The 25,538-nt window shown below is 40.1% G+C and overlaps 1 protein-coding gene across 1 annotated transcript in view; it reads left to right on the top strand.

The window, feature by feature from the left end:
• LOC114479621 (solute carrier family 22 member 23-like) overlaps window positions 1-25,538 on the top strand; it is a 98,417-nt gene that overhangs the window by 46,148 nt on the left and 26,731 nt on the right. Inside the window, exon 4 of the mRNA XM_028473384.1 lies at window positions 23,955-24,123. Coding sequence (XP_028329185.1) covers window positions 23,955-24,123 — 169 coding nt within the window. The remainder of the gene's footprint in view (window positions 1-23,954; window positions 24,124-25,538) is intronic.

Raw genomic sequence — 25,538 nt, 5'->3', positions numbered from 1 at the left:
CAGAAAAACTACATTTCCCACAACGTTATTTAAAGTGACAGGCCGGGCCGATGAACGCAACTGTATCATATCTTATGAAATGGCGGCTCTCCATATTTGATGCCCGACGACATAAAATTGTTCCAAAAAGTCCTTTCAATGTGTTCTCATATTTTCTTTATTGGTAATACATTAAACACATTTTTTGTTATACACATTTTCACTATAGATACCCTAAAATAGGGGTGTCCCGATCCGATATTGATATCGAATATCGGTCCAATATCAGCCAGAAAACCAATATCGGATTTTATCGAACTGCATCTAAAATCTCCAATATATATTATATTTATTCAATTGTAGAATACTGTAGATATTATCTTAAACGTTAAAATGTATGTAACCAAGTGGTTAATAATAAATAGGTCAGTTTTTCTCATCCCTACTGTTGTTGACTATTGTTCTCTGTTTGAGTAACATCACTTGATCAAGCTTGTTTTAACATTCCACACTACAAAATAAGTAATAAAAGTATGTATAATTTCTGCTGATGTTGTATCGGATTGATATTGGTGTCGCCCAACACTCAGGGTTGCAATATCGGTATTGTATTGGAAGTGAAAAAGTTGTATTGGGACGTCTCTAGGTTAAAGTGTAGACACTTATTTTACTTTACATTGAACAAGCAAAGGCGTCTTAGCTCACCTCATGCAGACTACAGGCCATATGAAGCTCTGAGTCTAGCACTAGCATGTCTGTACTCGCTCTGTGTGTGTGTGGAGCGAGTTCTCTAACTGTGGGATTCAGTGCACACACACACAAGGAAAGGGAAACGTAAACGCTGGGGATCGAAACACCACATGATTCCGTGTTAGTCATATATGGTGAGGGCTTTATGACGTCTGTATTTATTACCATTGTTAACAGCTGCTCAATGTGATGAGTAAACAACCTGTTTAAAGCCACTTTAAAGCTCTCGCAGACAGTCAGCACAGAGTTTTATTGGCCATTTTCTGCATATTGATGCAACAACTGGGTCACATTTAAACAACCTCTAACACTTTCATTGCTTGTTGTTGCACTTCTATGTTAGTTGTTTGTCTATACTTGAGGTCAACGCCACTGACACATTCACAATGTTTTTACACACCCTGGCAAAGTTAATAGGGTTAGGGTATAAATGAAAATAAAAGATAAATATTATAATATAATACAATTAATTCACCCATATAAATCACACTAATTCACATTAACTTTTCCCGTTAGTAGGCTGTTAAAATATCTTGGGATCACTGCTTATTACAATAGTGACAATACTATTTTAAAGCCTATAAAAACTGTAAAAAATAGGTATACAGTACCTTCAAATATTTAGATTTGTAGACACATGTTTGAGGACATTTTTATGAGCATTATCATGATCGCTAATGATCAGAGTCTCAAATTTTATTCTAGTGTTCAAAATGATTCTGGTACATTTGTAACGCTGTGTAGTGATAAAGTATCGATACTGATGGACAATTGCACAATTAAGAAAGCGACGTAGCAGCTCATGTGAGTGTTTGAAACAGCTGAGTGTTAAGAGTTTACTTCCCTGCAGCGCAGTGTGAGGACTCACAATCAGTTTCACTTTTAGTAGCCGTTACACCACCTCGTAACGCTTTTATGGGATGATCTGACGTGTTTGTGACCCAATGCAAGTCTTAATTATTCACCGCTGAGCATAAACATAACTCAATGAGTAAAATGAGTCCACAAGTCAAGTGGCTATTGGCTTAGGATAATAAATTTACCTCATTTTTTATCATTATCACACAACGTTAGCCAGTTGTTTAATTTTACCTGCTGTGCTAGTGCTAGCACTGGTGCTGCTAAGTGCGTTAAAGACACAACATTGCGTTATTGAGTATAATGCCGTCTTGTGTGGCCAAATGTTTGGATATATTTGTTGTGTTACCGCTTTTGGCGCACAGATCCCTCTTACAGGAATTACAAGTGACGATCCCCGAGGTGTCAGCCTTCTGTGTGAAATGCAGCAGCACAGCTCACCTCTGCTCTTTTGTAGTTTTGGCGTACAGTGATCTGTAGCGTCTGCTGGAGGGGAGGAGTTTAAACAGGTTGTGTGTAGGGTGTGAGGGGTCTGCAGTGATGCTACCTGCAGTTTCCTGACCCTGGACAGGTATAAGTCTTGGATGGAGGGCAGATCAACACCAATGATCTTTTCTGCAGTCCTGATTGTCCTTTGTAGTCTGTGTCTGTCTAGTTTGGTTGTAGATCCAAACCAGGCAGTGATGGAGGTGCACAGAACAGACTGAATGATGGAGGTGTAGAACATGATCAGCAGCTCCTGGGGCAGGTTGAACTTCCTCAGCTGACGCAGGAAGTACATCCTCTGCTGTGCCTTTTTCCTGGTTGTGTCTATGTGGGAGGTCCACTTCAGGTCCTGTGAGATTGTAGATCCCAGGAACCTGAAGGAGTCCACGGTAGCCACTTTGCTATTCAGAATGGTAAGGGGGGTAGTCGGGGGGGATTTCTCCTGAAGTCCACTGTCATCTCCACAGTCTTGAGCGGGTTCAGTTCCAGATGGTTCTGACTGCACCAGAGAGCCAGCTGTTCCACCTCCCGTCTGAAGGCAGACTCGTCCCCATCCCTGATGAGACCGATGGTGTCGTCTGCAAACTTCAGGAGTTTCACAGAGGGGTCCCCTGAGGTGCAGTCATTGGTGTAGAGGGAGAATAGAAGAGGGGAGAGAACACACCCCTGAGGGGCGCCAGTGCTGAGTGACCGGGTGCTGAATGTGATGCTTCCCAGCCTTACTTGCTGCTTCCTGTCAGCCAGGAAGTTGGTGATCCACTGACAGGTGGAGGCTGGCACTGTGAGCTGGGTGAGTTTCTGGTGAAGGATGTCCGGGATGATGGTGTTGAACGCAGAGCTGAAATCCACAAACAGGATCCTAGCGTAGGTCCCTGGGGAGTCGAGGTGATGCAGGATGTAGTTAAGTCCCATGTTGACTGCATCCTCGACCGACCTGTTTGCCCGATAGGCAAACTGCAGGGGGTCCAGCAGGGGTCTTGTGATGTCCTTCAGGTGGCTCAGTACCAGCCTCTCAAAGGACTTCATGACTACGGACGTCAGGGCAATGGGTCGATAGTCATTGAGTCCTGTGATGGCAGGTTTCTTTGGGACTGGGATGATGCTGGAGCTTTTGAAGCAGGAAGGTACTACAGACAGCTCCAGTGATGTATTGAAGATCCGTGTGAAGATGGGGGCCAGCTGTTCAGCACAGGCTTTCAGGCAGGAGGGAGATACTCCGTCTGGTCCTGGAGCCTTTTTGATCTTTTGTTTCTTGAATAGCTGGCACACATCTCTTTCATTGATCTTCAGGGCAGGTGGGGGGTCAGAGGGTGAGGTGGGGGGGAAGTGGGGGGAGCAGGAAGGGCAGAGTCCAGGTGATGGGCTGATGCTAATGAGCTGTGGAGTGGGTGTGAAAACCTGCAGTAAAAGCTATTCAGGTCTTCTGCCAGTCTTTTGTTACCTGCAGGGTGGGGGGAGGGTTTCCTGTAGTTGGAAACCTCACGCAGGCCTTTCCACACTTCTGAAGGGACTTTGTTTGAGAAGCTTTGTTTTAGCTTCTCAGTGTAGCACCTCTTGGCTACTCTGATCTCCTTGGTTAGTGTGTACTTAGCCTGCTTAAACAGGACCCAGTCCCCACTCGTGTAGGCTTCCTCCTTAGCCTGACGCAGCATCCTAAGTTGAGGTGTGAACCAGGGTTTGTTGTTGTTGTTGTTGTATGTGCAGAAAGTCTTGGTCTGCACACACATGTCCTCACAGAAGCTGATGTAAGATGTCACAGTGTCAGTCAGTTCATCTAGGTTGTCTGATGCAGCTTCAAAAACACTCCAATCAGTACAGTCAAAGCAGTCCTGTAACTCCTGCTTTGACTCCTCTGTCCACCTCTTTACAGTCCTTACTACAGGTTTAGCAGATTTAAACTTATGCCTGTAGGTCGGGATGAGGTGAATCAGACAGTGATCAGAGAGCCCCAAAGCTGCACGGGGAACAGAGTGATATGAATCCTTTATTGCAGTGTAGCAGTGGTCCAGTGTGTTAGCCCCCCTGGTGGGGCACTTTATTCTGTCTGTATTTAGGGAGTTCGTGGGTTAGATTTGCTCTGTTAAAATCCCTGGGAATGTTAAGCAAAGAGTCAGGATGTTTTTTCTCCACGTCTGCTATCTGGTCGACCAGGTGCTGTAACGCCTCTGTTACACAAGCCTGAGGTGGGATGTAAACACCGACCATGAAAACGAGGAGAACTCCCGCGGAGAATAAAACGGTTTACAGTTTATGAAAAAACTCTCCAGATTAGGGCTACACGTCTGCTTCAACACTGTGACATCTGTACACCAACCTTGGTTAATGTAAAAGCATATACCGCCTCCCCTCGTCTTCCCAGAGAGCTCTTTTACGCGGTCCGCTCTGAGGCGGCGGATCTGCAAAAGTCCGAGTTTCTGGTGTTTAGGAGCAGCCGTTCATCTATTTTATTTGCCAGAGAGCGGACATTCGCCAGGTGAATGGATGGAAGCGCAGTGCGTAATCCCCACTGCCTCAGTTTGACGAGCGCGCCTGCTCGTTTACCCCGTCTGTGGCGTCTCCTGCAAATTCCATAGAGAGCTGCTGCTCTCTATGGAATTTGCATAACTTTCTGGTTCAATGAGAACCGGTGAAAAAAGATCAGCAGAGGACTGTCCTACTTTTAATAGTTCTTCTCTGGTGAAAGAGACCAGAGAAGGGGAGCAAGAAACTACAAAAAAAAAGAAAAACGCAACAACAACGAGAGAGCGCAGTACCGAGGCAACCATCCGCGGCGCCATCAATATCCCTTCATAGCGCCATTTTTGGCCTCGTTCCTGGCTTTCCCTCCGCAGCAATGGTGATAATCATGGCAAATCTATCCTCCAATGGTGCACTGCTGCCACCTACATGGCATTAGTTGGTCACTACATTATAGTACAAGCCTGATATTCATGAGAACTCCGTCACACTGTCTCCTAGCAACCCCCGGTGAAAAACGCAGTTGACGTATTTTTACATCAATGGCAGCGAGCGTTTGGATTTGAAATGACTGATTGAAATGATTTACTCTCCTGCTGCTGTGATAAACACACACACGCTGAAGCAGTGTGTGTGTGTTTATCAAGGCCCAAAAAACAGCCTGTTTTTGGGAGCAGTCTGAAAGTGACTTTTCAGAGGCTAAAATCCAGAAAACAGCCGAGTTTGGGAAATTAAACCTCAAATTCTATGTAGTTTGGGTTCTTAGAACAATTGAAGATAAATGAAAAACAGCATTTTACTGGACCTTTAAACTAAAGTCTCTAAAATACAATATATAAACAATATTTGAGTCATATGTATGCATTCACTATTCATTGATGTGATGCAAAATTGTATTTATTTATTCATAACAATCCTTGTAATAACTTAAATGTAGGTTAATTATAGCTATAGGTTTCTAGCCCTGTATAACTAGGTTTAGCCCATCTATGAGGAGGTTGTTTACATCATTCTGTTTATGAAGTTATGACATACCTTCCCCTACATGTCTCTGCACATTATATCAGTTTTAGATCCCTCCATGCATCCGCAAGCGTTTATACACATTGTTGATTATTTAGCCCAGTTTGGACAGATACAGATCAATGCTGACAGGGAGCACCGAGCTTCTGCAGTTCAGGTGATGATCATTGTGTTATATTAATGCTAGAATGTATTTAAAGCTTTCATTTTAGAGTCTGTTAAACTTTGCAAAAACTTACCTCTGAGGAGTGTATCTGTGTAAATGTTTTGCTTAGTTTTACATTCTGATTGGTTTATATAGCCAACAACATTCCTGTTTTCTCCACTTCCTCTGCTTACCTGTTGTGCAACATTTTAAAACTGCTTCAGTATGTCTTTGTTCCATTGTTTGACCTGCAGTGTTGGGAACGTTCCTTTAAAGAAGTAATTAGTTATAGTTAATCACTACTTGTTCAAAAAAGTAACTGCATTAGTAACTAAATTACTAATAATAAAAGTAACTCATTACCAAGGAAAGTAACTATTTGCGTTACTATTAAAAAAAAAAAAAGTTGCTCGATGTCAAATAATTCACATTTTTTAGATGTGTGTGTCGTGAGGTGCTTCATTAATTTTGAGTTGCTCACAACGGATGTCGACAAAGTCTGAACACTTCACATGTACGTTCTTCCCTTTGACCACAATTAATTTAAAGTTGTGTGTGTGTGTGTGTGTGTGTGTGTGTGTGTGTGTGTGCACGTGTGTGTGTGCACGTGTGTGCTGGCACGTCGCCTTAGCTAATCATAATCGCTCACCTTGTTTTTAACCCACCTCCTCACAACAGCTGAGTCAGAAGCCGGGGATACTTCCGGATAACATTTTATTCAATCAATGCATGTAACGCAGCGCATTTAACGTTCAGTATCGATAACGGCATAACGGCGTAAAAAGTAATTAGTTAGATTACCCCGTTACTGAAAAACAAACGCCGTTACATAACGCTATTATTTTAAACGCCGTTATTCCAAACACTGTTGACCTGTAATGAGAGGGTTTTATTTTTCGAGACATTTTTTGTACTTTTGGAGTCATTTCGTTTTTTCTTTTAAGTCGTCCTGTGTCTTTGGTGTCCCGTTGTGTATTTTTGTTTTATTTTATGTATTTGTTTGTGTTTTTGGAGTAATTTTGTTGTTTTGTGTAACTTTCAGTTTTTTGTTATCAATTTGTACAATTACGGCAACAGAAATGTTTAATGAGGCATGAAACGAGCCACATGTGGACCCCTGGCCGCCCATGTGTTTTCTATAGCAATGGCATGCTGTTTTTAGACGTATTATTGATTTAGCCGATCACTATCATCCACAGAGGCTGAGTAGGGCTTAGATTTTGTGCTGTGCACAACACTTTCTCCTGATAAATGTGTTACGGTGCACGTGGGGTTAAAGATCCCTCTAGGGCAGAAGGTTCTTTTCACTTTCCCTCCGAGCTTCTTCGACTAACCTCGACTGCACAGGAAGATGTAACTTCTCTGCACTTGTGCTGCTTCTAACCTTGTTTTTTAAACACTGTCTTGCTTTTATGCAGAATTTAAAAATGATTTAATTGTGGATGATTGTCAGCCACAGTGTGTGATGTAATCTCAGGTTATCGCCCTCCCACCACGGACCCCAGAGCGAAGTCCTGTGATTATCTGAAACAACATTGGTGACCTTTGTACACTTCAACTTCTCACTCATTCAAAGGAGCTGATGTTTAGAATGTTTATCAGCTCACATTCTGTGCTGTCTTCATTTTTGTGTGTGTGGGAGGTGAAGGTTGGTTGTGGCACGCACACACATTATCAGAGGAACACATTTTCTTTATTGTGGGCTCTGATGTGGTTGTTGTGCACACGCTGATCAAAGGGAAGAGCCGAGGGATTGATGGGATTCTGTGCAGCTCCAGATAAGAGTCTGACCTTCTTATTAGTTTCTAATCGTGTCTTTGTACTACGCTGGTACATGGGAAGCACATGCTCATGCTGTTTTAGACCCAAAACAATACATTCCATAACTTTATTGTCATATCAGTTTGTTGGTTCACTGACATACTTTATTTTTATCCAAATATCTACAATTAATAGAACCCAAACTAAATTTTGGGTGACCGTGGCTCAGTGGTAGAGTGGGTCATCCAATAACCAAAGGGTTGGGGGTTCAAATCCCGCTCTAGCTAAGTCATTGCCGTTGTGTCTTTGGGCAAGGCACTTTACTTTCATTGGCTAGAATGAATGTTTTGTGAGTGAGTGAGTGTTGGATGGTGCACTATGGCAGCCTGGCTTCCGTCAGTCTGCCCAAGGGCAGCTGTGGCTACTATAGTAGTCTACCACCACTAAGTGTGGAGAGAAAGAATAATGCCATGTAAAGTGCTTCGAGTGAGCAAAATAAGGGGCTTTATGAAGTCAATGCATTATTATTATTATTATGATAAATTTAAACCAATGAACAGACTCTGCCTTTGATTGAGCAAACCAAAAGTCTTTAACCTTGCCATTGTTGAGCATTTCCACCCTTCGTCAGTGCATTGGCTTTCTGCCATGACTTCTCTGATAAATGCATTGAAAGCTTCAAGTAAAGGGAGAGTTATTTCTTTTTTTCTCATGAAGATCTGTAATACAGTGTATATATGCCAGATTATAGCAAAAAAGCTCATTTCTATCTATTGTCCCTCCATGGCTCTGCCACTGATGATGTCAGAGTTTAAGACTTGCTATGAACCTGGTCCCAGTCTCAGATCTGTGTGACGTCTGTTAGATGTTCCTCAGTGTGAGACCACGTTTTTGCAGTCAGGGATTCTAAAATGTAAAACTTCCATCCCTCAAGATATTTCATGGTCATTGACTAAGTCATTGACTTTGTATAAAGCTGCTTTAACAGATAAAGACACAATCTATGTGCAGACAGCAGGTCTTAATGCACAATTCAGATTTTTTGGGAGAAATCCAATATTTTCTGTTACATTGTTCATTCACATTACACATGAAATAAGGGTGGAGAAAAAAAACTGATTCACAATATACTGTATCATGATTTTTTTTTGGTGACATTGTTAAAAATAGATTTTTCTTTTTAGAATCGATAACCGTGACATCTTTTTCACTTCCAGAAAGTTGCTCCTGAGCTGTGAGACTTCATGAATGAATGAAAACAGGGGCAGGAACTAGTGCACCAGTCTGTTGATTTACAACCTCCAATAAAAAAGCATAAGATGACGCTCAAAGCTTAGAGCCTCAGCTGTAGACTAAACATGCTATAAGAGTAAGGAAGCTGGAGTTCTTCTGAAGATCAAAGTGAGCTACAAACACTGAAACTGGGACCGCTGTATATCTATATATAAAGCAAGGAGAGTCTGTGTGTCTGTCTGTGTGTGTGTGTGCCTCAAATATCTCTGTGGTTCAGGATCAGACTGACCTGAGAGTTTCAACATGGCTGCTGCTCGGTTCAAGGGTGTGCAACGTCGGATTTGTTTGGACGCCCCACTCCCACGCCCCACCTCTTGAGTCGACTAATTCAGTGATGATGTCATCAGTCCTAGCTCTACAGTGATGATGTAATCATTTAGAACATTAGAAATTGGTCCTACCAGTACCTAGCTAATCACTGCACACTGTAGCCATGTGAGCTCCAGAGCCAATCACTGGAGAGCCCGCCCCCACGCCCCACCCATTTTGGAACATTGGTCCTACGTCTACAGTGATGATGTCATCAGTCCTACCTCAACAGTGACTGTTGCTTGCGGAACGTGCGCGTAGCTGCTGCTTGGTTCAACGGTGTGCGACATATCCTTGCAAAAAGCCAAAATATATGAAAACACAATAGTTATAACTCTAGACATTTCACAACAGACCTAAATGTCCTTGGCATCCCACCTTCAAATACAACCTCATTTGGTCATCCATGAAAAAAGCTTAACCTCCCACTTTTCTACGTCAATACATACTTCCTACGGGCACTGCACTAATGGATTTAATTGTGGCTTTATCCGCCGCAGACTTACCTGCTCTAAAGCCGCATAATAAGCCACTGTCAAACTGCTACCAGGGCTCTGTCAATGTCAACACCTGTGTCAACATGATCGTTTGATTAGTCCCTTTAAGGTGATAATTATTTGTTTTGTCCGACTGCTGCATCGCATTGTTCACAAACACGTTAAATCTTGTCGCAGGCGATACGAGGCGGTATAATAGCTACTAAAAGTGGAAATGATTGTGAGCGCTCACACTTTGCTTTGGATTATCTACATACTGGATTATTTATATACTGAACATAAATATATTAGCTGTGGATAAATGTATGTAGCTTTACATATATGACAATAAAGTATAATGTATATTCTGTATTAAACCGCAGTGTTTGTTAGGTAGTTTGAGAGGGAGGAGCTCACGTTTTCACATTTTTGTAGGGTAGGAGGAGCCAGGATTGTCAGGAGGAGGAGATTCCACATTGTGACATCACAACGTGAGAAAAAGCCTGGCCCTTTAATCCTATCATTGAGAAAATAACAAATAACAAAAAAAAAAATGCTAGAAAGTCGATAGTTTTGAAACTCAAACTCACCTAGCACTGATTTACTTCCATATATATATATATTACAGTTTATACTATCTATACCTATGTTTTGAAGGAATAATTACATTTTTCAGATTACTAAAGGTTTGGTGAATGCACTGATAAAGCTTGCAGGGTTCAGTCCCTCCAATAAGGGTAAGAACCACTGTTCTAGGGGGTTCCATATCCTAAGGTTACAATGGGCAAAACCATTCTGCAGTTCTGGTCACATGACCATTTGTCAACAAACCAATTGTTTACGGTGGTGATCACAATAAATGTTTACGCTGCAATTTCAACTTTCTCCTTTTGTTTGTGAGTAATTTATCTTCAATTTGTTGATTTAAGAGGAGAACATCATGTATTTATCTGTTAAGAAATTATTGTTGCCAGCAGCTTTAAATCTACTTTTAAACTAAAGAAATGTTTTTATTTATTTTTGCTTCACTTTTAATTTAAATTTATGATTTCAGCTACTTTTTTGTAATTATTATCATTTTATTTTCTTACAGTAACTGTTATTCAGAATCTTGCTTTTTTGTTATGTGACCTATGAATAACTTATTCAAAAAATGTTGAAGCACTTTGTAGGACTGGACAGTATGAAACTAAAATCATTCTCCCTGACTTCCTCATGTTCCACTGTAAGTTGACCTTTTTACTGTGTACACCTTGACATTTCTTTTAACCAGTGGATGTTCTTGAAGCATTTCAACACAATGTTTACCCTACTAATATCAATATTTTTATCAGGGTGCACCACCCACCACAGATACCCTTACCTTAAAGAAGGACAAATTCCATCCATCCATTATCCAACCCGCTTGCTCCTTATCAGGGTCATAAGGGTCTGCTGGTACCTACAGCGGGGGGTGCACCCTGGACAGGGTCAAGTGAATGCCAAATTCATTTTTTTAATTTATCATTGTCATTTTCATGAAGTTTTAAAGGTTCTCTTTCACATACAAGAAGAGATGCATTGCTTTGCAGAAGAGATGCATTGCTTTGCAGAAGAGATGCATTGCTTTGCAGAAGAGATGCATTGCTTTGCAGAAGAGATGCAGTGTTTTGCAGAAGAGATGCAGTGTTTTGCAGGACACTGACTGCACGATGAGAACTTTAGCCAAACTAAAACAATGATTGTGCTTCTGTCTGTAAGGAAGGACACCCTAGACAAGGTGCTTACAAAGCATCAGCATAAATCACATTACTTTCAAACAGAGCAAATATTTTCCATTTAGCAGTGACATGATCAAAAATCATCACATGGTCTGCAAACTTTAGAGAGAATTAAAACTGTATTAAATGACACTTGTATCACAATCTTCATCATACAGTTTACTGTGTAGTCACCAATCCCTTTTCAACACATTCAATATAAAATGTTCTTGTTTTATATAGTAGATATCAGGATTGCGGTTAATTACATTTTTCAGTTACAGTTGTGTTTTAAATTTCCGAGGGTCAATTACAATTCAATTACAATTACAGTGACCGGCATTTTTTCCAATTACAATAAATTCCAATATTTTTTTATCCTCAGAAAGTTCATTACAATTAAATTTTCAATTATGAAAGTTCTATTACAGTTAACCACAATTACTGAGCCTAAAATAAATAACGTAATAAAAGTTAACCTTCCTCTTGTGTTAGCATTCTGTTAGCATCTCTAATGATAACAGGTCCTAAATCAGCTGTAAAATACACTAATAACAAATATTTATCATCATCTGATTTCACTCCTATCTATTGGTTACCTTGTTAGGCTTCATAATCAATGAAGACCAATGTTTTAATATTTTTGGTTTGAACATCTCAGCCTTTTTATTTTTTTTCACAGTACCCCTTGATTTTAATTTCTGCAATATGTAAGTTTTTTTTATTTTTTTTATTTGGACTAAAGTCCATAATCATCTTATTATATGTATTTTGTATTGTAATCCAATCTGGGCCTGTAAATGAGATTTAAAAATACTTTCTACCAACAGGGCAATCTCATGAGCTGTTTTAAACATTACTATTGGCTGCTCGAGCAGCTCGTCATAAGTCGATGCGCGTTCTCAATCTGAGAATAGGGACAGTCACATGGCTTTGTATTCAAGCTGAAGTCTCTAACGTGGTTTTTATCACAGCAGTTACACGGCAAAGCAAGAGGAATAAGAAAGACAGAGGTGGAGAAGCAACAGAATAAAGGCACAAACGTGTTCAGGTGGAACGCTGTCTGCGGAGGTTCCTCGGTGTGCGGCGGACTGCGAGCAATCCGCTTTCAGTTTGTGCGCTGCCTGACCAGAGTCAGAGAGAGAGCGGCTGTGAGCTTCTTACTGTCCTCACAGCAGCAAGTGATACATGTTAACAATTCATGTCTCTAAAACATCAGAAAACTCTCCAATAACACAAGATAAAGTCCCTACATTTGTTACTAGTCTCTATGGAGAAAACGGTCGCAAAGAGTTCCACAGTTGTGCGCAAGCGTTCCCAAGGAGACCGGTGAGTTTTTCAGGAGGGGAGTGTGGCACACCTCACGATTCTACATATTGCAGCTTTAAATGGTCAATTGTGGGAAAGCTTGATATGAAACACATTTGAATAATTGTTAACTACTACTACTGGAACTGTATTATGGTTCCCCAGTTTTTGCATTAAATTACAATTGACAATTTTCATTGAAATTTCCCGGCAATTACAATTACAAAGTCAATTATCTAAACTCAATTACGATTACAACAGCAACAGATTTTTAAAATTACAATTGTAATTATGCCATAATTGTAGTTAATTATCAATTACACGATTACAATTATGATTGAACCCAAACCTGGTAGATACTTACAGTATGTCTATAGTTTATTATCCTCAGGTAAATTACTATTTCCTCTTGAAAATAGTAATAAATGTGTCTGAAATTTTAAAGGGGATTTTCTGTTATTGTTCCAATCTGTAAGTCTTCTTCTAGTCCCGCCCACAGGAGATAAATATCATGAGTTGCCGTGATTTGGGCTAAAGGTTCTTGGAATTATAATGCTGCGCTACATTCAGTGTGTTTTGAAAAAGCATAGGTGTTTTTGTAAAATTAGGAATATAATATTTCACCCCTTACCAACTACACACCTAAATAATAGTCTCCACTCTGCTCTGTACCTGACTAAGGCCCAGTGACCTACTATGACATCAACTACAGCGGAGTTCGTATTTCCATCCTATCAAAGTCAGCAAAGTTGCCAAAGCTTCTTTGGGGATTAGCATCCACTTATTGGTACTTCATGTTATCATTTCTACAATCATTAATATCAGTTTCGGTAAGAAGGTAATATTGTTTTATGAATCATGTGTGAATCAGTTTTTGATCAGAGAAAACCTGGATATCAACGAGTGTCTTACATGTAGCATTAAAGTAAGTGGTTACTAGGGAACAGATTGCTGGAGGCCATTAGGAGAATGCTGATCTTAAGTGTTGGGCAGGATTAGGGTCAGTAGAAGTAAGAAGCTCAGACCTCCTTTGTTCCACTTGTTGTTCTCATTTATCATTCAGCCTAGGGCTGGGCCGTATGACCAAATATGTACTGTATATCACGGTTTCACGATATATGACAGTACTTTTTTGTTTCATGCATAATCAAATGTTCACAGCAATTTTTACTGGTTGAGAGAGGAATTATTGCAGTAGATTGACTTAGGATGGTCATGATGAGTGAATATTTAGCTTTAGCATTAGCTTGATTTCTAGCTTTAAATGCTGCATACTCAGTGGTGTGGTGGTTTCTTATGGTGAATAAGGTGCGTTTTTTTGCAGGACTTATTTCCGCATTATAGGAATTACAAATTGCGATGCTTTGCTCTTTTTTTTTTGTGTATTACTGTCGAACTGCCAACATGCTAAGCTAACCATGCCTCTGTGTCTGTAAATGTTGTTCTCCTGTAGCAGAGGCATGCGCACGCAGGCAGCTTCAGAGCTTTCAGTTGTGTCTTTCTTATCTATTTACACGTATGATTTACACCATAACTAACACCAGAGCGCTACTGTTTACCTTCCTATTTAGAAGTGCAACGTGTAATCAAATACACCGGTGCAGCGGTATATTAAAAATTCATGTCATAATGAAAATATATACCGGTATTTGGTATGAACCGGTATATCGCCCAGCCCTAATTCAGCCTTAAAGGTCCCATGTCATGCTATTTTTCACCCATCTCCATTTGTTCTAAGAACTCCAAAAACATAGTGTTTGAGGTTTATTTTCCCAAACTCGCCTGTTTTCCAGAGTTTTAGCCTCTGAAAAGTCACTTTCTGAGCAACTCTACATAAACAGGCTGATTTGTGTCCTACTTATGCATATTCCTGAGTGGGCGTGTCTATAGAGTGAGACACTGACTTCCTCCTCCCTGCACGGTGACATAGGGCCAGAGGACGGCCCGCCCTCCTCCCACCTACTCCGTAGCCGAGCTCATGCTGCTTTATAAACACGAGTGCATGGGGGAGGGGCATTCACCGGTACATACATAGACTGTAGAAAACACATACATAGCACTGTGTGAAGGACGCTGGTATAAAGCCCAAATAACACTTTTATGACGTTTAAAGCACAGAAAAGTCGATTTAGTGTAACATGGGCCCTTTAATGATTCTTTATTGGTCAGTGACTTGACTACCCTGCAAAAGAAACATTTCCAACCTGAGATGATTTAATAGTGTTCAGACGTGCTAGATGATGGTGGGTTCAGGCCCCATTTTCTCTGAGCAGAGTTGACTGTAGCAGAGAATTAGTGTGTTGGCCTGTGATGAACAACCTGACCATAATGAACCAGGACCTGTTCCCTGAGTCAGCTAGGCAAGAGTTTCAGTGGCCAGTCAACCTAATCAGGGTAATGAGGAAGTAAAGGATGACTAGCTAGCTCAATGAGATGCTGACAAGTAAACAATAAAGAAGTAATATATGCTTATGTTTTGCCATCTTTGCTAGAAAAAGTCAATTCTAATCAGCTACAAAGTAATTGAAAACATGTTGAAGAGACATCAGTCTTTAGCTTTTTTTCATTCTTGCTAATAGAATGCCATTTGTTTAGAAATTACATGCTTCTTTATTTACAGATAATGATTGAATGCCCTGTTAGCAAAGTTGGAATTACTCTGCACGCTGTTCAAGCCTGAGATCAGTCTAAGAGACGGAGTCAGAGGAAATGTTTTTTTTAATTGACATTTGAATATTAATTAGGGATAAATATATAGATATTGGCCGATTTTTGCGTTTTTTACGTGTATCGTCATCAGCCGATGTGGGCTGCTGCGTTCGCTGATCCGCATTATTTACAGGGAGCAGAAATATTTTTTAGTAGTTCTTGTTCTACGTCACCTTTTTTTTAATGAGGGATGTCCCGATACAACTTTTTCACTTCCGATACGATACCGATATTGCAGCCTTGAGTATTGGCTGATATTGATCCGATGCAATATCAGCATGAATCATACATACTTTTATTACTTATTTTGTAGTGTGGAATGTTAGAAAAGGCTTGATCATGTGATGTTACTCAAACAAAGAACAATAGTCAACAACAGTAGGTATGAGGAAAAACTGACCCATTTATTATTAACCAATTGGTTACATACATTTTAACCTTCAACAATATTATCTACAGCATTCAACAATTGAATAAATATCATATATATAGGAGATTTTAGATGCAGTCCAATAAAATCCAATAATCGTTTTCTGGCTGATATCGATCCGATATCAATATCGGATCAGGACAACTCCTTTTTTTAATATTTGTTAATTTTTTTTTTTCACTTGTTGTTTTACCTCTCCTTTGTTAATTTCAAAAAATTTTCCTTTTTTTTTAAATTTGAGGGGCAACATGGACTAAAAAAATAATCTTGATAAATTCTGGTATTTATCACGATAACGATAAACAATACAATATTTTTTATCATCAGAAAGTCACTTACCATTACATTCTCAATTATTGCATTTCAATTACAAACACAATTGCTGAGCCTGAAATAAATAACCTAATTAAAGTTAATCAGCTGTATAATACACTAAAAACATTTATGTATCATGTAATTCCTTTCCTATCTATTGGTTACCTTGTTAGGCTTCATAATCAATGAAAATATAGGTTTTCATATTTTTAGTGTGGACATCTGAGCCTTTTTTGTGTCGGTATACCCCTCAATGTCAATTTTTTTAAATGGTAAAATGTGAAAAAGGTTGATATGAAACATATTTTAATAAATGTTAACTACATATGTGTAGAACTGTAACATGGTTCCCCAGTTTTGCATTGAATTATAATTGACAATTTTTTTCATGGCAATTACAAATTACAATTTAATTATGATTACGACAATAACAGACTTTTAATAGTTAATTTTCTTTCAACACAAACATTTGCCCTGTTGAGATATTTTTGGGGGCAGATGTAATGTTGCTGTCCTATCTGTTATTGCGGTCACAATGCACAGGCCTGTTCAGTGCACGTGATGCCTCGCACAAAACCAAAGAATTCAAATCCCATTCAGTCCTTAAGTGGTGAACTGGCCCTGTTCTCCCAGCAGCAGAAAAGAGAGGGAGATCAGAAGTTAGTTGGTTCAAACTCAGAAAGGCTTTACAAGCATCGCCCTGCTGTCTGCACATTGGCTTTGTCATTCCAGCTGCGATAGTGTCTGTGAACAGAGATCATTATTCATGCCCTCGGGGGGGAGGAGGGGGGGCAATCCTATTTGAAATTCCAAGCTTTTCCACAAGAATGAAGCAGGCCCTCTGACCCCCGCTGTGTTATGCTGGTCTCGTCACCTTGAAAGGCCCATCTGGAGACTGCTCACATTCCTGGGGGTCAGAACAGACCAATCGGAGAAAAGCTAGTGATGATCAACAAAGAAGAGATGAATGGACAGCACATGAATGGCACCTACAGCAGCACCGTAGGGTCCACTTTGTGTGGTTGGACGTGAAGTTGTTTTTCTAAGCGACAGAAACTAAAAGGCTGGACTGCCTGTGGTCGCTCGCTGCATGTGTGGCGTGCATGCTAATGACCGGGTGAATGAATCCATGCCATTATGACGAGTACAAAGAATGTCTTTATCCTTCATAGCAGTGTACAGTCTTTGTCTGTACAGTCTCTCCTTCTTTTTGTTGTGTTTGCCAGAAAACCCTTTTTTTTTAATTTTTTTTTTTTTACAAACATTTTTTAACTAAAACTAAACATTATAAAACTCCATATTTTTTATTTTTTCATTTTTAATTTTCTACACTCTCTCTCTCGCTTAAGTACCCCCTGTAGTGCCGTTGCGTACCCCCATTTGAGAAACACTGTTATAGTCGTCATAGTCATCTTCTCTGCAGAGATTTCTCTTGGACCTGTACGCCTCCATGACACAAAGGCAGTGATGGAACTGCTCTCTGGCTAGAGGCTGTGAACCATCAGGACAAAAATCTCACGCTACAAAAACAGCTTTTATCCCCCTGCAGTCCCCAACAGCCCCACCCTGAACCAGGATTTGGGTCAGTTATAATTGTATTCACGTAATTGATAATTAATTACAATTGACATAACTGTAAGTAGAAAATGTATTGTTGTTGTAATCGTAATTGACTTGTAACTGAGTTCAGATAATTGACTTTCCAATCCAACTTTATTTATAAAGCACTTCAAAAAAAAACAGGAAAAGTGCTGTTATAAGATAATAGAACGTATATACACTACAAGACAAACAATATAAATAAAACAAAATATAAAATGACAGTGCACATAAAATCAATGCAATTTAAAAACCATGCCAAAGTAAAACAGGCAAAGATGAAGCCTCTCGGACCTGCAACTGCAAAAGTTCTGTCGCCTCTGAGCTTTAGTCTGGTGTCTGGGCACCCTTAGCAGTCACTGGTCAGCTGATCTAAGTGCCCGAGCAGGGACATGGGGTGAAGAAGGTCTTCCAGGTTTTTAGGTGCGAGGCCATGCAGTGATTTAAAAACAAATAAAAGGAGTTTAAAATCTATCCTAAAATGAACTGGCAGCCAGTGTAAAGTGCTCAGGACAGTGGAAATGTGCTCAAATTTCCTTGTGCCAGTTAAAAGCCACGTAGCAGCATTTTGTACCATCTGGAGACGGGAGATGGAGGATTTAATAATTCCCACATAGAGTGTGTTACAGTAGCCCAGTCGTGAGGTAATAAAATCATGGATCACTGTCTCAAAATGTTGCTGAGTAAGCGTTGGTTTAATTTTGGCCAGTTGCCAGAAATGAAAAAAGCTTGATTTGACAACAGCTGTGATCTGGCTATCAAAAGTTAGGGTGTCATCTAGCCTAAACCCAAGGTTTGTGACACTTGTTTTCACATGAGGACCAAAGGACACAGTCAGCGGTACATTAAAAGCAATGACTTCTGTTTTCCTTTGATTAAAATGTAGAAAATATAGGGACCTCCAAGTCCTTATGTCCACCAAACAGTCTGTTATAGGCTTTCGAAACACTGGGAGGTTTTTGTAACAGGGAGATATACTTGCGTGTCGTCCGCATAACAATGAAAAGGTATGTTATGTTTTCTAAATATCGAGCCCAGGGGCAGGAGGTAGAGGGAAAATAGAAGCGGGCCCAAAACTGAACTCTGGGGGACGCCACATGATAAACTTTGTAATTGTAATTGCATTGTAAATTATAGAAAACATGTCAATTACAATTACGCTAACCTGGCGAACCATGTTACAGTTCTACTGTTTACACATACTTAGTTATCAATCATTGAAATATGCCTCCATGCCTCCGTGTCTGTAAATGTTGTTCTCCTGTAGCAGAGGCATGCGCACGCAGGCAGCTTCAGAGCTTTCAGTTGTGTCTTTCTTATCTATTTACACGTACAGTGGTATGCAAAAGTTTGGGCACCCTTGTAAATGTTCATGATTTTCCTTAATAAATAATTGGTTGTTTGGATAACAAATTCCAGTGAAATTTATCATATAGGAGACAAACACAGTGATATTTGAGAAGTGAAATAAAGTTTATTCGATTTACAGAAAGTGTGCTAGAATTATTTAAACAGAATTAGGCATGTGCATAAGTTTAGGCACCCTTGCATCTTATTGATTTTAATACTCTTAGCACTAATTATTGGAACTCAAAATTGTTTTGGTAACCTCAGTGATCCTTGATCTTAGGGTCTGGATTCTGGTGGGAGGTATTTTGGACCATTCTTCTCTGCAGATCATCTCTAGTTCAGTCAGGTTTGATGGTTTCCGAGCATGGACCGCCCGTTTTAAAGCACACCATACATTTTCAATAATATTCAGGTCTGGGGACTGAGACGGCCATTCCAGGATGTTGTACTTGTTCCTCTGCATGAATGCCTTAGTAGATTTTGAGCAGTGTTTAGGATCATTGTCTTGTTGAAAGATCCAGCCCCGGCGCAACTTCAACTTTGTCACTGATTCCTGGACATTGTTCTCCAGAATCTGCTGATATTGAGAGGAATCCATGCGCCCCTCAACTTTAACAAGATTCCCAGTGCCTGCACTGGACACACAGCCCCACAGCATGATGGAACCACCACCAAACTTTACTGTAGGTAGCAAGTGCTTTTCTTGGAATGCTGTGTTCTTTTTCCGCCATGCATAACGCCCCTGGTTATGCCCAAATAACTCTATTTTAGTTTCATCAGTCCACAGCACCTTGTTCCAAAATGAAGCTGGCTTGTCCAAATGTGCTTTAGCATACCTCAAGCGACCCCGTTTGTGGCGTGTGCAGAGAAAAGGCTTTTTCCGCATTACTCTTCCATACAGCATCTCCTTGTGTAAAGTGCGCTGAATAGTGGAACGATGCACAGTGACACCATCTGCAGCAAGCTGATGTTGTAGGTCTTTGGAGCTGGTCTGCGGGTTGACTGTGACTGTTCTCACCATCCTGCGCCGCTGCCTTTCGGAGATCTTTCTTGGTCTTCCACTTCGGGCCTTAACTAGAACTGTGCCTGTGGTCTTCCAATTCCTCACAATGTTCCTCACAGTTGAAACTGAAAGCTTAAATCGCTGGGATAGCTTTTTGTATCCCTCCCCTAAACCATGATGTTGAATTATCTTTGTTTTCAGGTCATTTGAGAGGTGTTTTGAGGCTCCCATGTTGCCACTAATCAGAGAAGATGCAAAGAGGAAACACCTAGAATTTTCCTACTTAAATACCCTGACTCATGATTGGATTCACCTGTGTATGGAGATCAAGGATCACTGAGGTTACCAAAACAATTTTGAGTTCCAATAATTAGTGCTAAGAGTATTAAAATCAATAAGATGCAAGGGTGCCTAAACTTATGCACATACCTAATTCTGTTTAAATAATTCTAGCACACTTTCTGTAAATCGAATGAACTTTATTTCACTTCTCAAATATCACTGTGTTTGTCTCCTATATGATAAATTTAACTGGAATTTGTTATCCAAACAACCAATTATTTATTAAGGAAAATCATGAACATTTACAAGGGTGCCCAAACTTTTGCATACCACTGTACGATTTACACCATAACTAACACCAGAGCGCTACTGTTTACCTTCCTATTTAGAAGTGCAACGTGTAATCAAATACACCGGTGCAGCGGTATATTAAAAATTCATGTCATAATGAAAATATATACCGGTATTTGGTATGAACCGGTATATCGCCCAGCCCTAATTCAGCCTTAAAGGTCCCATGTCATGCTATTTTTCACCCATCTCCATTTGTTCTAAGAACTCCAAAAACATAGTGTTTGAGGTTTATTTTCCCAAACTCGCCTGTTTTCCAGAGTTTTAGCCTCTGAAAAGTCACTTTCTGAGCAACTCTACATAAACAGGCTGATTTGTGTCCTACTTATGCATATTCCTGAGTGGGCGTGTCTATAGACGGGACACTGACTTCCTCCTCCCTGCACGGTGACATAGGGCCAGAGGACGGCCCGCCCTCCTCCCACCTACTCCGTAGCCGAGCTCATGCTGCTTTATAAACACGAGTGCATGGGGGAGGGGCATTCACCGGTACATACATAGACTGTAGAAAACACATACATAGCACTGTGTGAAGGACGCTGGTATAAAGCCCAAATAACACTTTTATGACGTTTAAAGCACAGAAAAGTCGATTTAGTGTAACATGGGCCCTTTAATGATTCTTTATTGGTCAGTGACTTGACTACCCTGCAAAAGAAACATTTCCAACCTGAGATGATTTAATAGTGTTCAGATGTGCTAGATGATGGTGGGTTCAGGCCCCATTTTCTCTGAGCAGAGTTGACTGTAGCAGAGAATTAGTGTGTTGGCCTGTGATGAACAACCTGACCATAATGAACCAGGACCTGTTCCCTGAGTCAGCTAGGCAAGAGTTTCAGTGGCCAGTCAACCTAATCAGGGTAATGAGGAAGTAAAGGATGACTAGCTAGCTCAATGAGATGCTAACAAGTAAACAATAAAGAAGTAATATATGCTTATGTTTTGCCATCTTTGCTAGAAAAAGTCAATTCTAATCAGCTACAAAGTAATTGAAAACATGTTGAAGAGACATCAGTCTTTAGCTTTTTTTCATTCTTGCTAATAGAATGCCATTTGTTTAGAAATTACATGCTTCTTTATTTACAGATAATGATTGAATGCCCTGTTAGCAAAGTTGGAATTACTCTGCACCCTGTTCAAGCCTGAGATCAGTCTAAGAGACGGAGTCAGAGGAAATGTTTTCTTTAATTGACATTTGAAACTGGTGCCCGAGCAGGGACATGGGGTGAAGAAGGTCTTCCAGGTTTTTAGGTGCGAGGCCATGCAATGATTTAAAAACAAATAAAAGGAGTTTAAAATCTATCCTAAAATGAACTGGCAGCCAGTGTAAAGCGCTCAGGACAGTGGAAATGTGCTCAAATTTCCTAAATCTCTAAATCTTGGAGAAGCTGAATGCTCGGGTGTTGGTTTAAGGCCCAATTATTGGACTTACTGCAAGAGAGCAAAGACTTCAAGGCTACTGAAATCAGTGCTAGCCTGAAACAAAAACAAATCGTCTTATCACCATTGGCCCCCCTCACACACCAGCTCAAGGTTGTGACTCTACTTTCATCATGGATAAATGGGCAAATCTGACGCTCCAGTCCCCCCCTCCTCTCCCCCTCTACTCCCCTTATTGTCACCTGGACTTTCTGTCTTCTGAACCAGACCTACCAAGGGCGTCACACGTCATCTGACTGTATCAGATGGAAGTAAAGGGTTAGGCCCCCCACCCTTACGAGCTGCAGAAAGGTGCGAGAAGAGTCCAGAGGCTGCATGCTCGTGCCGCCCAACGGCTGAAAATCCTCTCCCCCTCTCTACCCTGCCCCTGCCCCCTACACCCCTCCGACTCACCACCCACCACCACCTGCCCACATGCTATGGTCTTTGCTGTCGTCGGTGTTGTGCCGAGGTGGTTTTTTCCTAGTGTTAAACTGTACTTCCCATAGGAAATTTAGTCTAAGACCTGCCTTTTCCCCTCACCCCCTCCCTCTCCTCCTGTTTTTGTCCCACTTCTCATCTAAACATGATGGTGCCGAAAATGGCAGCAGCGATGTGTTGTGTGTTCTTTCTGCTGCAACTACCAAGTTCAATTCCTTGTACTGTTCTAAACTGTACCTATAATAAAATTCTTTCTGATTCTGATTCTATTGCTGTAAATAGCATAGATGGCAATACAAATTTTCTGAATCTGATACATAAGCTCCTGCTAGTGTATGCTGATATTATAGGATTATCATCGTAACTATCACACGCAGCTGTGGTACAAATTGAGATAAACTTCAGAACCCAGGGCCATTGCTAAACCTCAATTATGTTCCCAAAAATCTTGAGAATAATTTTACTATTGTTTGCTCTAGTCTAACTGGTAAAAAGTAGCCAAAAAGTAAGAAATAAAGAAAAGTCCTGAGCGAGAACAGACGCTACTCACAGCGAACATGTTGTGACTAATGTGAAGATAATAAGCACATTTTGTCCTTGGGACCAAAAAGTTGGAGAACCTCTCGGCTGGGGCACTGGGTCAAAAATGTTCCGACACTTTACATTTAGTGAGTTGCTTACAATCTGCAGTATCTATCAAAAAGTGGGATTCTTCTTCTTTCAGTGTTTTCCTTTATGGTGTTGATACAGTGGGTCATGTTCTTCAATGCACTCCTTCATTAAACCAAAGACCTGCATGTCACCCATCACTGCATTGATTTTGAAACATGAATTTTCTGTTGTGAAAATTGTGTTCAACAGCAAATATTAACTCAGCTTTTCTTTTGCAGATTTCTGAGACAAATTTACATTTTGCTCATATCTAATGTACTTTGTGCCTTAGACCAGTATGTCTCAAAAATGTGAACAACCTCTTGTGTGGAAAAAAACTAAAAAACAACTTCATTACTAGCTCAGTTAACAAGGTTGGGGTCATTCATCATAATTGTAATCACATAATTGATAGTTAATTACAATTATGGCGTAATTATAATTATAATTTTCATTTTTAAAAATTTGTTCCTGTCATAATTGTAATTGAATTGTAATTGAGTTTATATAATTGACTTTGTAATTGTAATTGCCATGAAAATTCTATAAAAAATGTCCAATTCTAACTGACAAATGTAATTGACCATAACTCTGTCTATTACTAAAGTAGGATTAATGCTATATTGTAAGAAAATAGACGTACAAAATAACTACTAGTCAAAGTTGCTTTCTAATACTGAGTTATTTTAATGTGTTCATTTATCGATCAGAACTGTTGTTAGGTTTTTATCTTGTTTTGTTGCCCTGAGTGCCAATTTGTAGTTTTTTTCTTCCTAACAAACGGCAAACCTTTAATGTCTGTTCCTTTCCTTTCTGCCAGGGATCGAGCTGTGCCTGCCAAGATGGCGATTTTCCATGACCATGGTGGCAAGTTTTGTGGCTTTGTGTGGTCAGCTGCTGATGCCAGGAATGGCGTACCTTTGTCGTGACTGGCAGGTCCTTCAAGCTGTCATCATCTGTCCCCTGCTGCTTATGCTGTCCTACATCTGGTAAGGAAAAGACTCTTAGCCTCTGCTGCTACAAACGTATCTTCATTTTGATGTGAAAGAAGAAGCATCTTTGGTCTCTTGAAAGGTGCTAAAATTAAAGAATTATTATTCTTTATTACTTAGCATTTGGCATTTTAAAGATTAGGACTTGTTTGAAGTTGATGTTTAAAGTTGAGAGAAGAATAGGTGAAAACTTTGCTTTGAAGGAACATTTCTCAAATTGAATTTCCAAGCTGAAATCAGCGAACTACTAAGACTGCTTTGACCTATTCATTTTCACTAGTGCCATTCTCTAAAAACACTATTTGGTAACACTTAATTTGAAGAGGTATAGTTAAGGCTGACATTACGCTGTCATTATTATGACACAACGTCATTAGCATTAATAGAGTGTCATGAAGGCTGTCATTAAGTGTTGTTCGCTAAATGATGATATCTTTGGAGCCATGTTTGCATTCTTGGGAAAGCATTGCCATGACAACTTGTCATTAAGAGCGTACAAAATAACCAACAATTTGTCATGACAACTTCACAATTGTTGGTCATTTTGTACACTCTTAACTCATTGAATGCCAAAGACGTCTAAAGACGTCAATTGTGTTTTTTGGCTGGGGTTGCTAGGAGACAGTGTGACGAAGCTCTCCCGTGAATATCAAGCTTCTACCATGATGTTTGGATGAGAGATCACCCATGATGGGCAGAGCTCAGAGGGAGAGGAAAAGAGTTTACAAGACAGAAAATGGCGCTACGTGAGTTGATGCTGAAGTTCCCAGCAGCTCACACACGACCAGAGCATGTGTGGAATTCAGTGGACTATTGAGTGTTGCTATGGTGAGAGAAAACAATAAAAAAAAAACAGGGCAAGCGGTGACACTTGGCATGTACGAGAGAAAGAGGAATTTGCATATGGGGAGAATGACGGGGGAGAGACTTGGAGGACGGCCAAAATGCAGTAAGCAAACCATTCACCTCTGACCCAGATAGCAAAATAATATTGTTGCCATCAAAAGCCTGGTCTCAGTGTTGCCTTTGTAGTTTTATAGAAGGAAACCAACATTGAGGTGTCACTAAAGCAAAAAAAAATTGTAAAATAGATTTTTTCAGAAAAAGACATTTTTATCAGCTTTTTGTCACAAACTGGCAATTTGTGAGAAACTTGCCTCTATTCAACTGCTGATTACGGAAGAACGAAACAAGCTAGAAACAAAATTATTTTTTCAGATTGTCATAGTACAAAATATTCTGTAGGTTTTGAAAGATCAGTGAAAATAATCTGAAACGCCTGGCAATATGGAGTTGGCTGCTCTGAAAATGGCTGGCAGTGAATAAGTTAATGACAAGTTTTCATGACAATGTTCTCCCAGGAGTGCAAACATGGCTCCAAAGGTGTCATAATTTAACAAACGACACTTAAT

Source organism: Gouania willdenowi, chromosome 17, assembly GCF_900634775.1.
Source record: "Gouania willdenowi chromosome 17, fGouWil2.1, whole genome shotgun sequence".
Lineage (NCBI taxonomy): Eukaryota > Metazoa > Chordata > Actinopteri > Blenniiformes > Gobiesocidae > Gouania > Gouania willdenowi.
The sequence above is the reverse complement of the archived record's forward strand: the minus strand, read 5'-3'. Positions and strand labels throughout refer to the sequence as shown.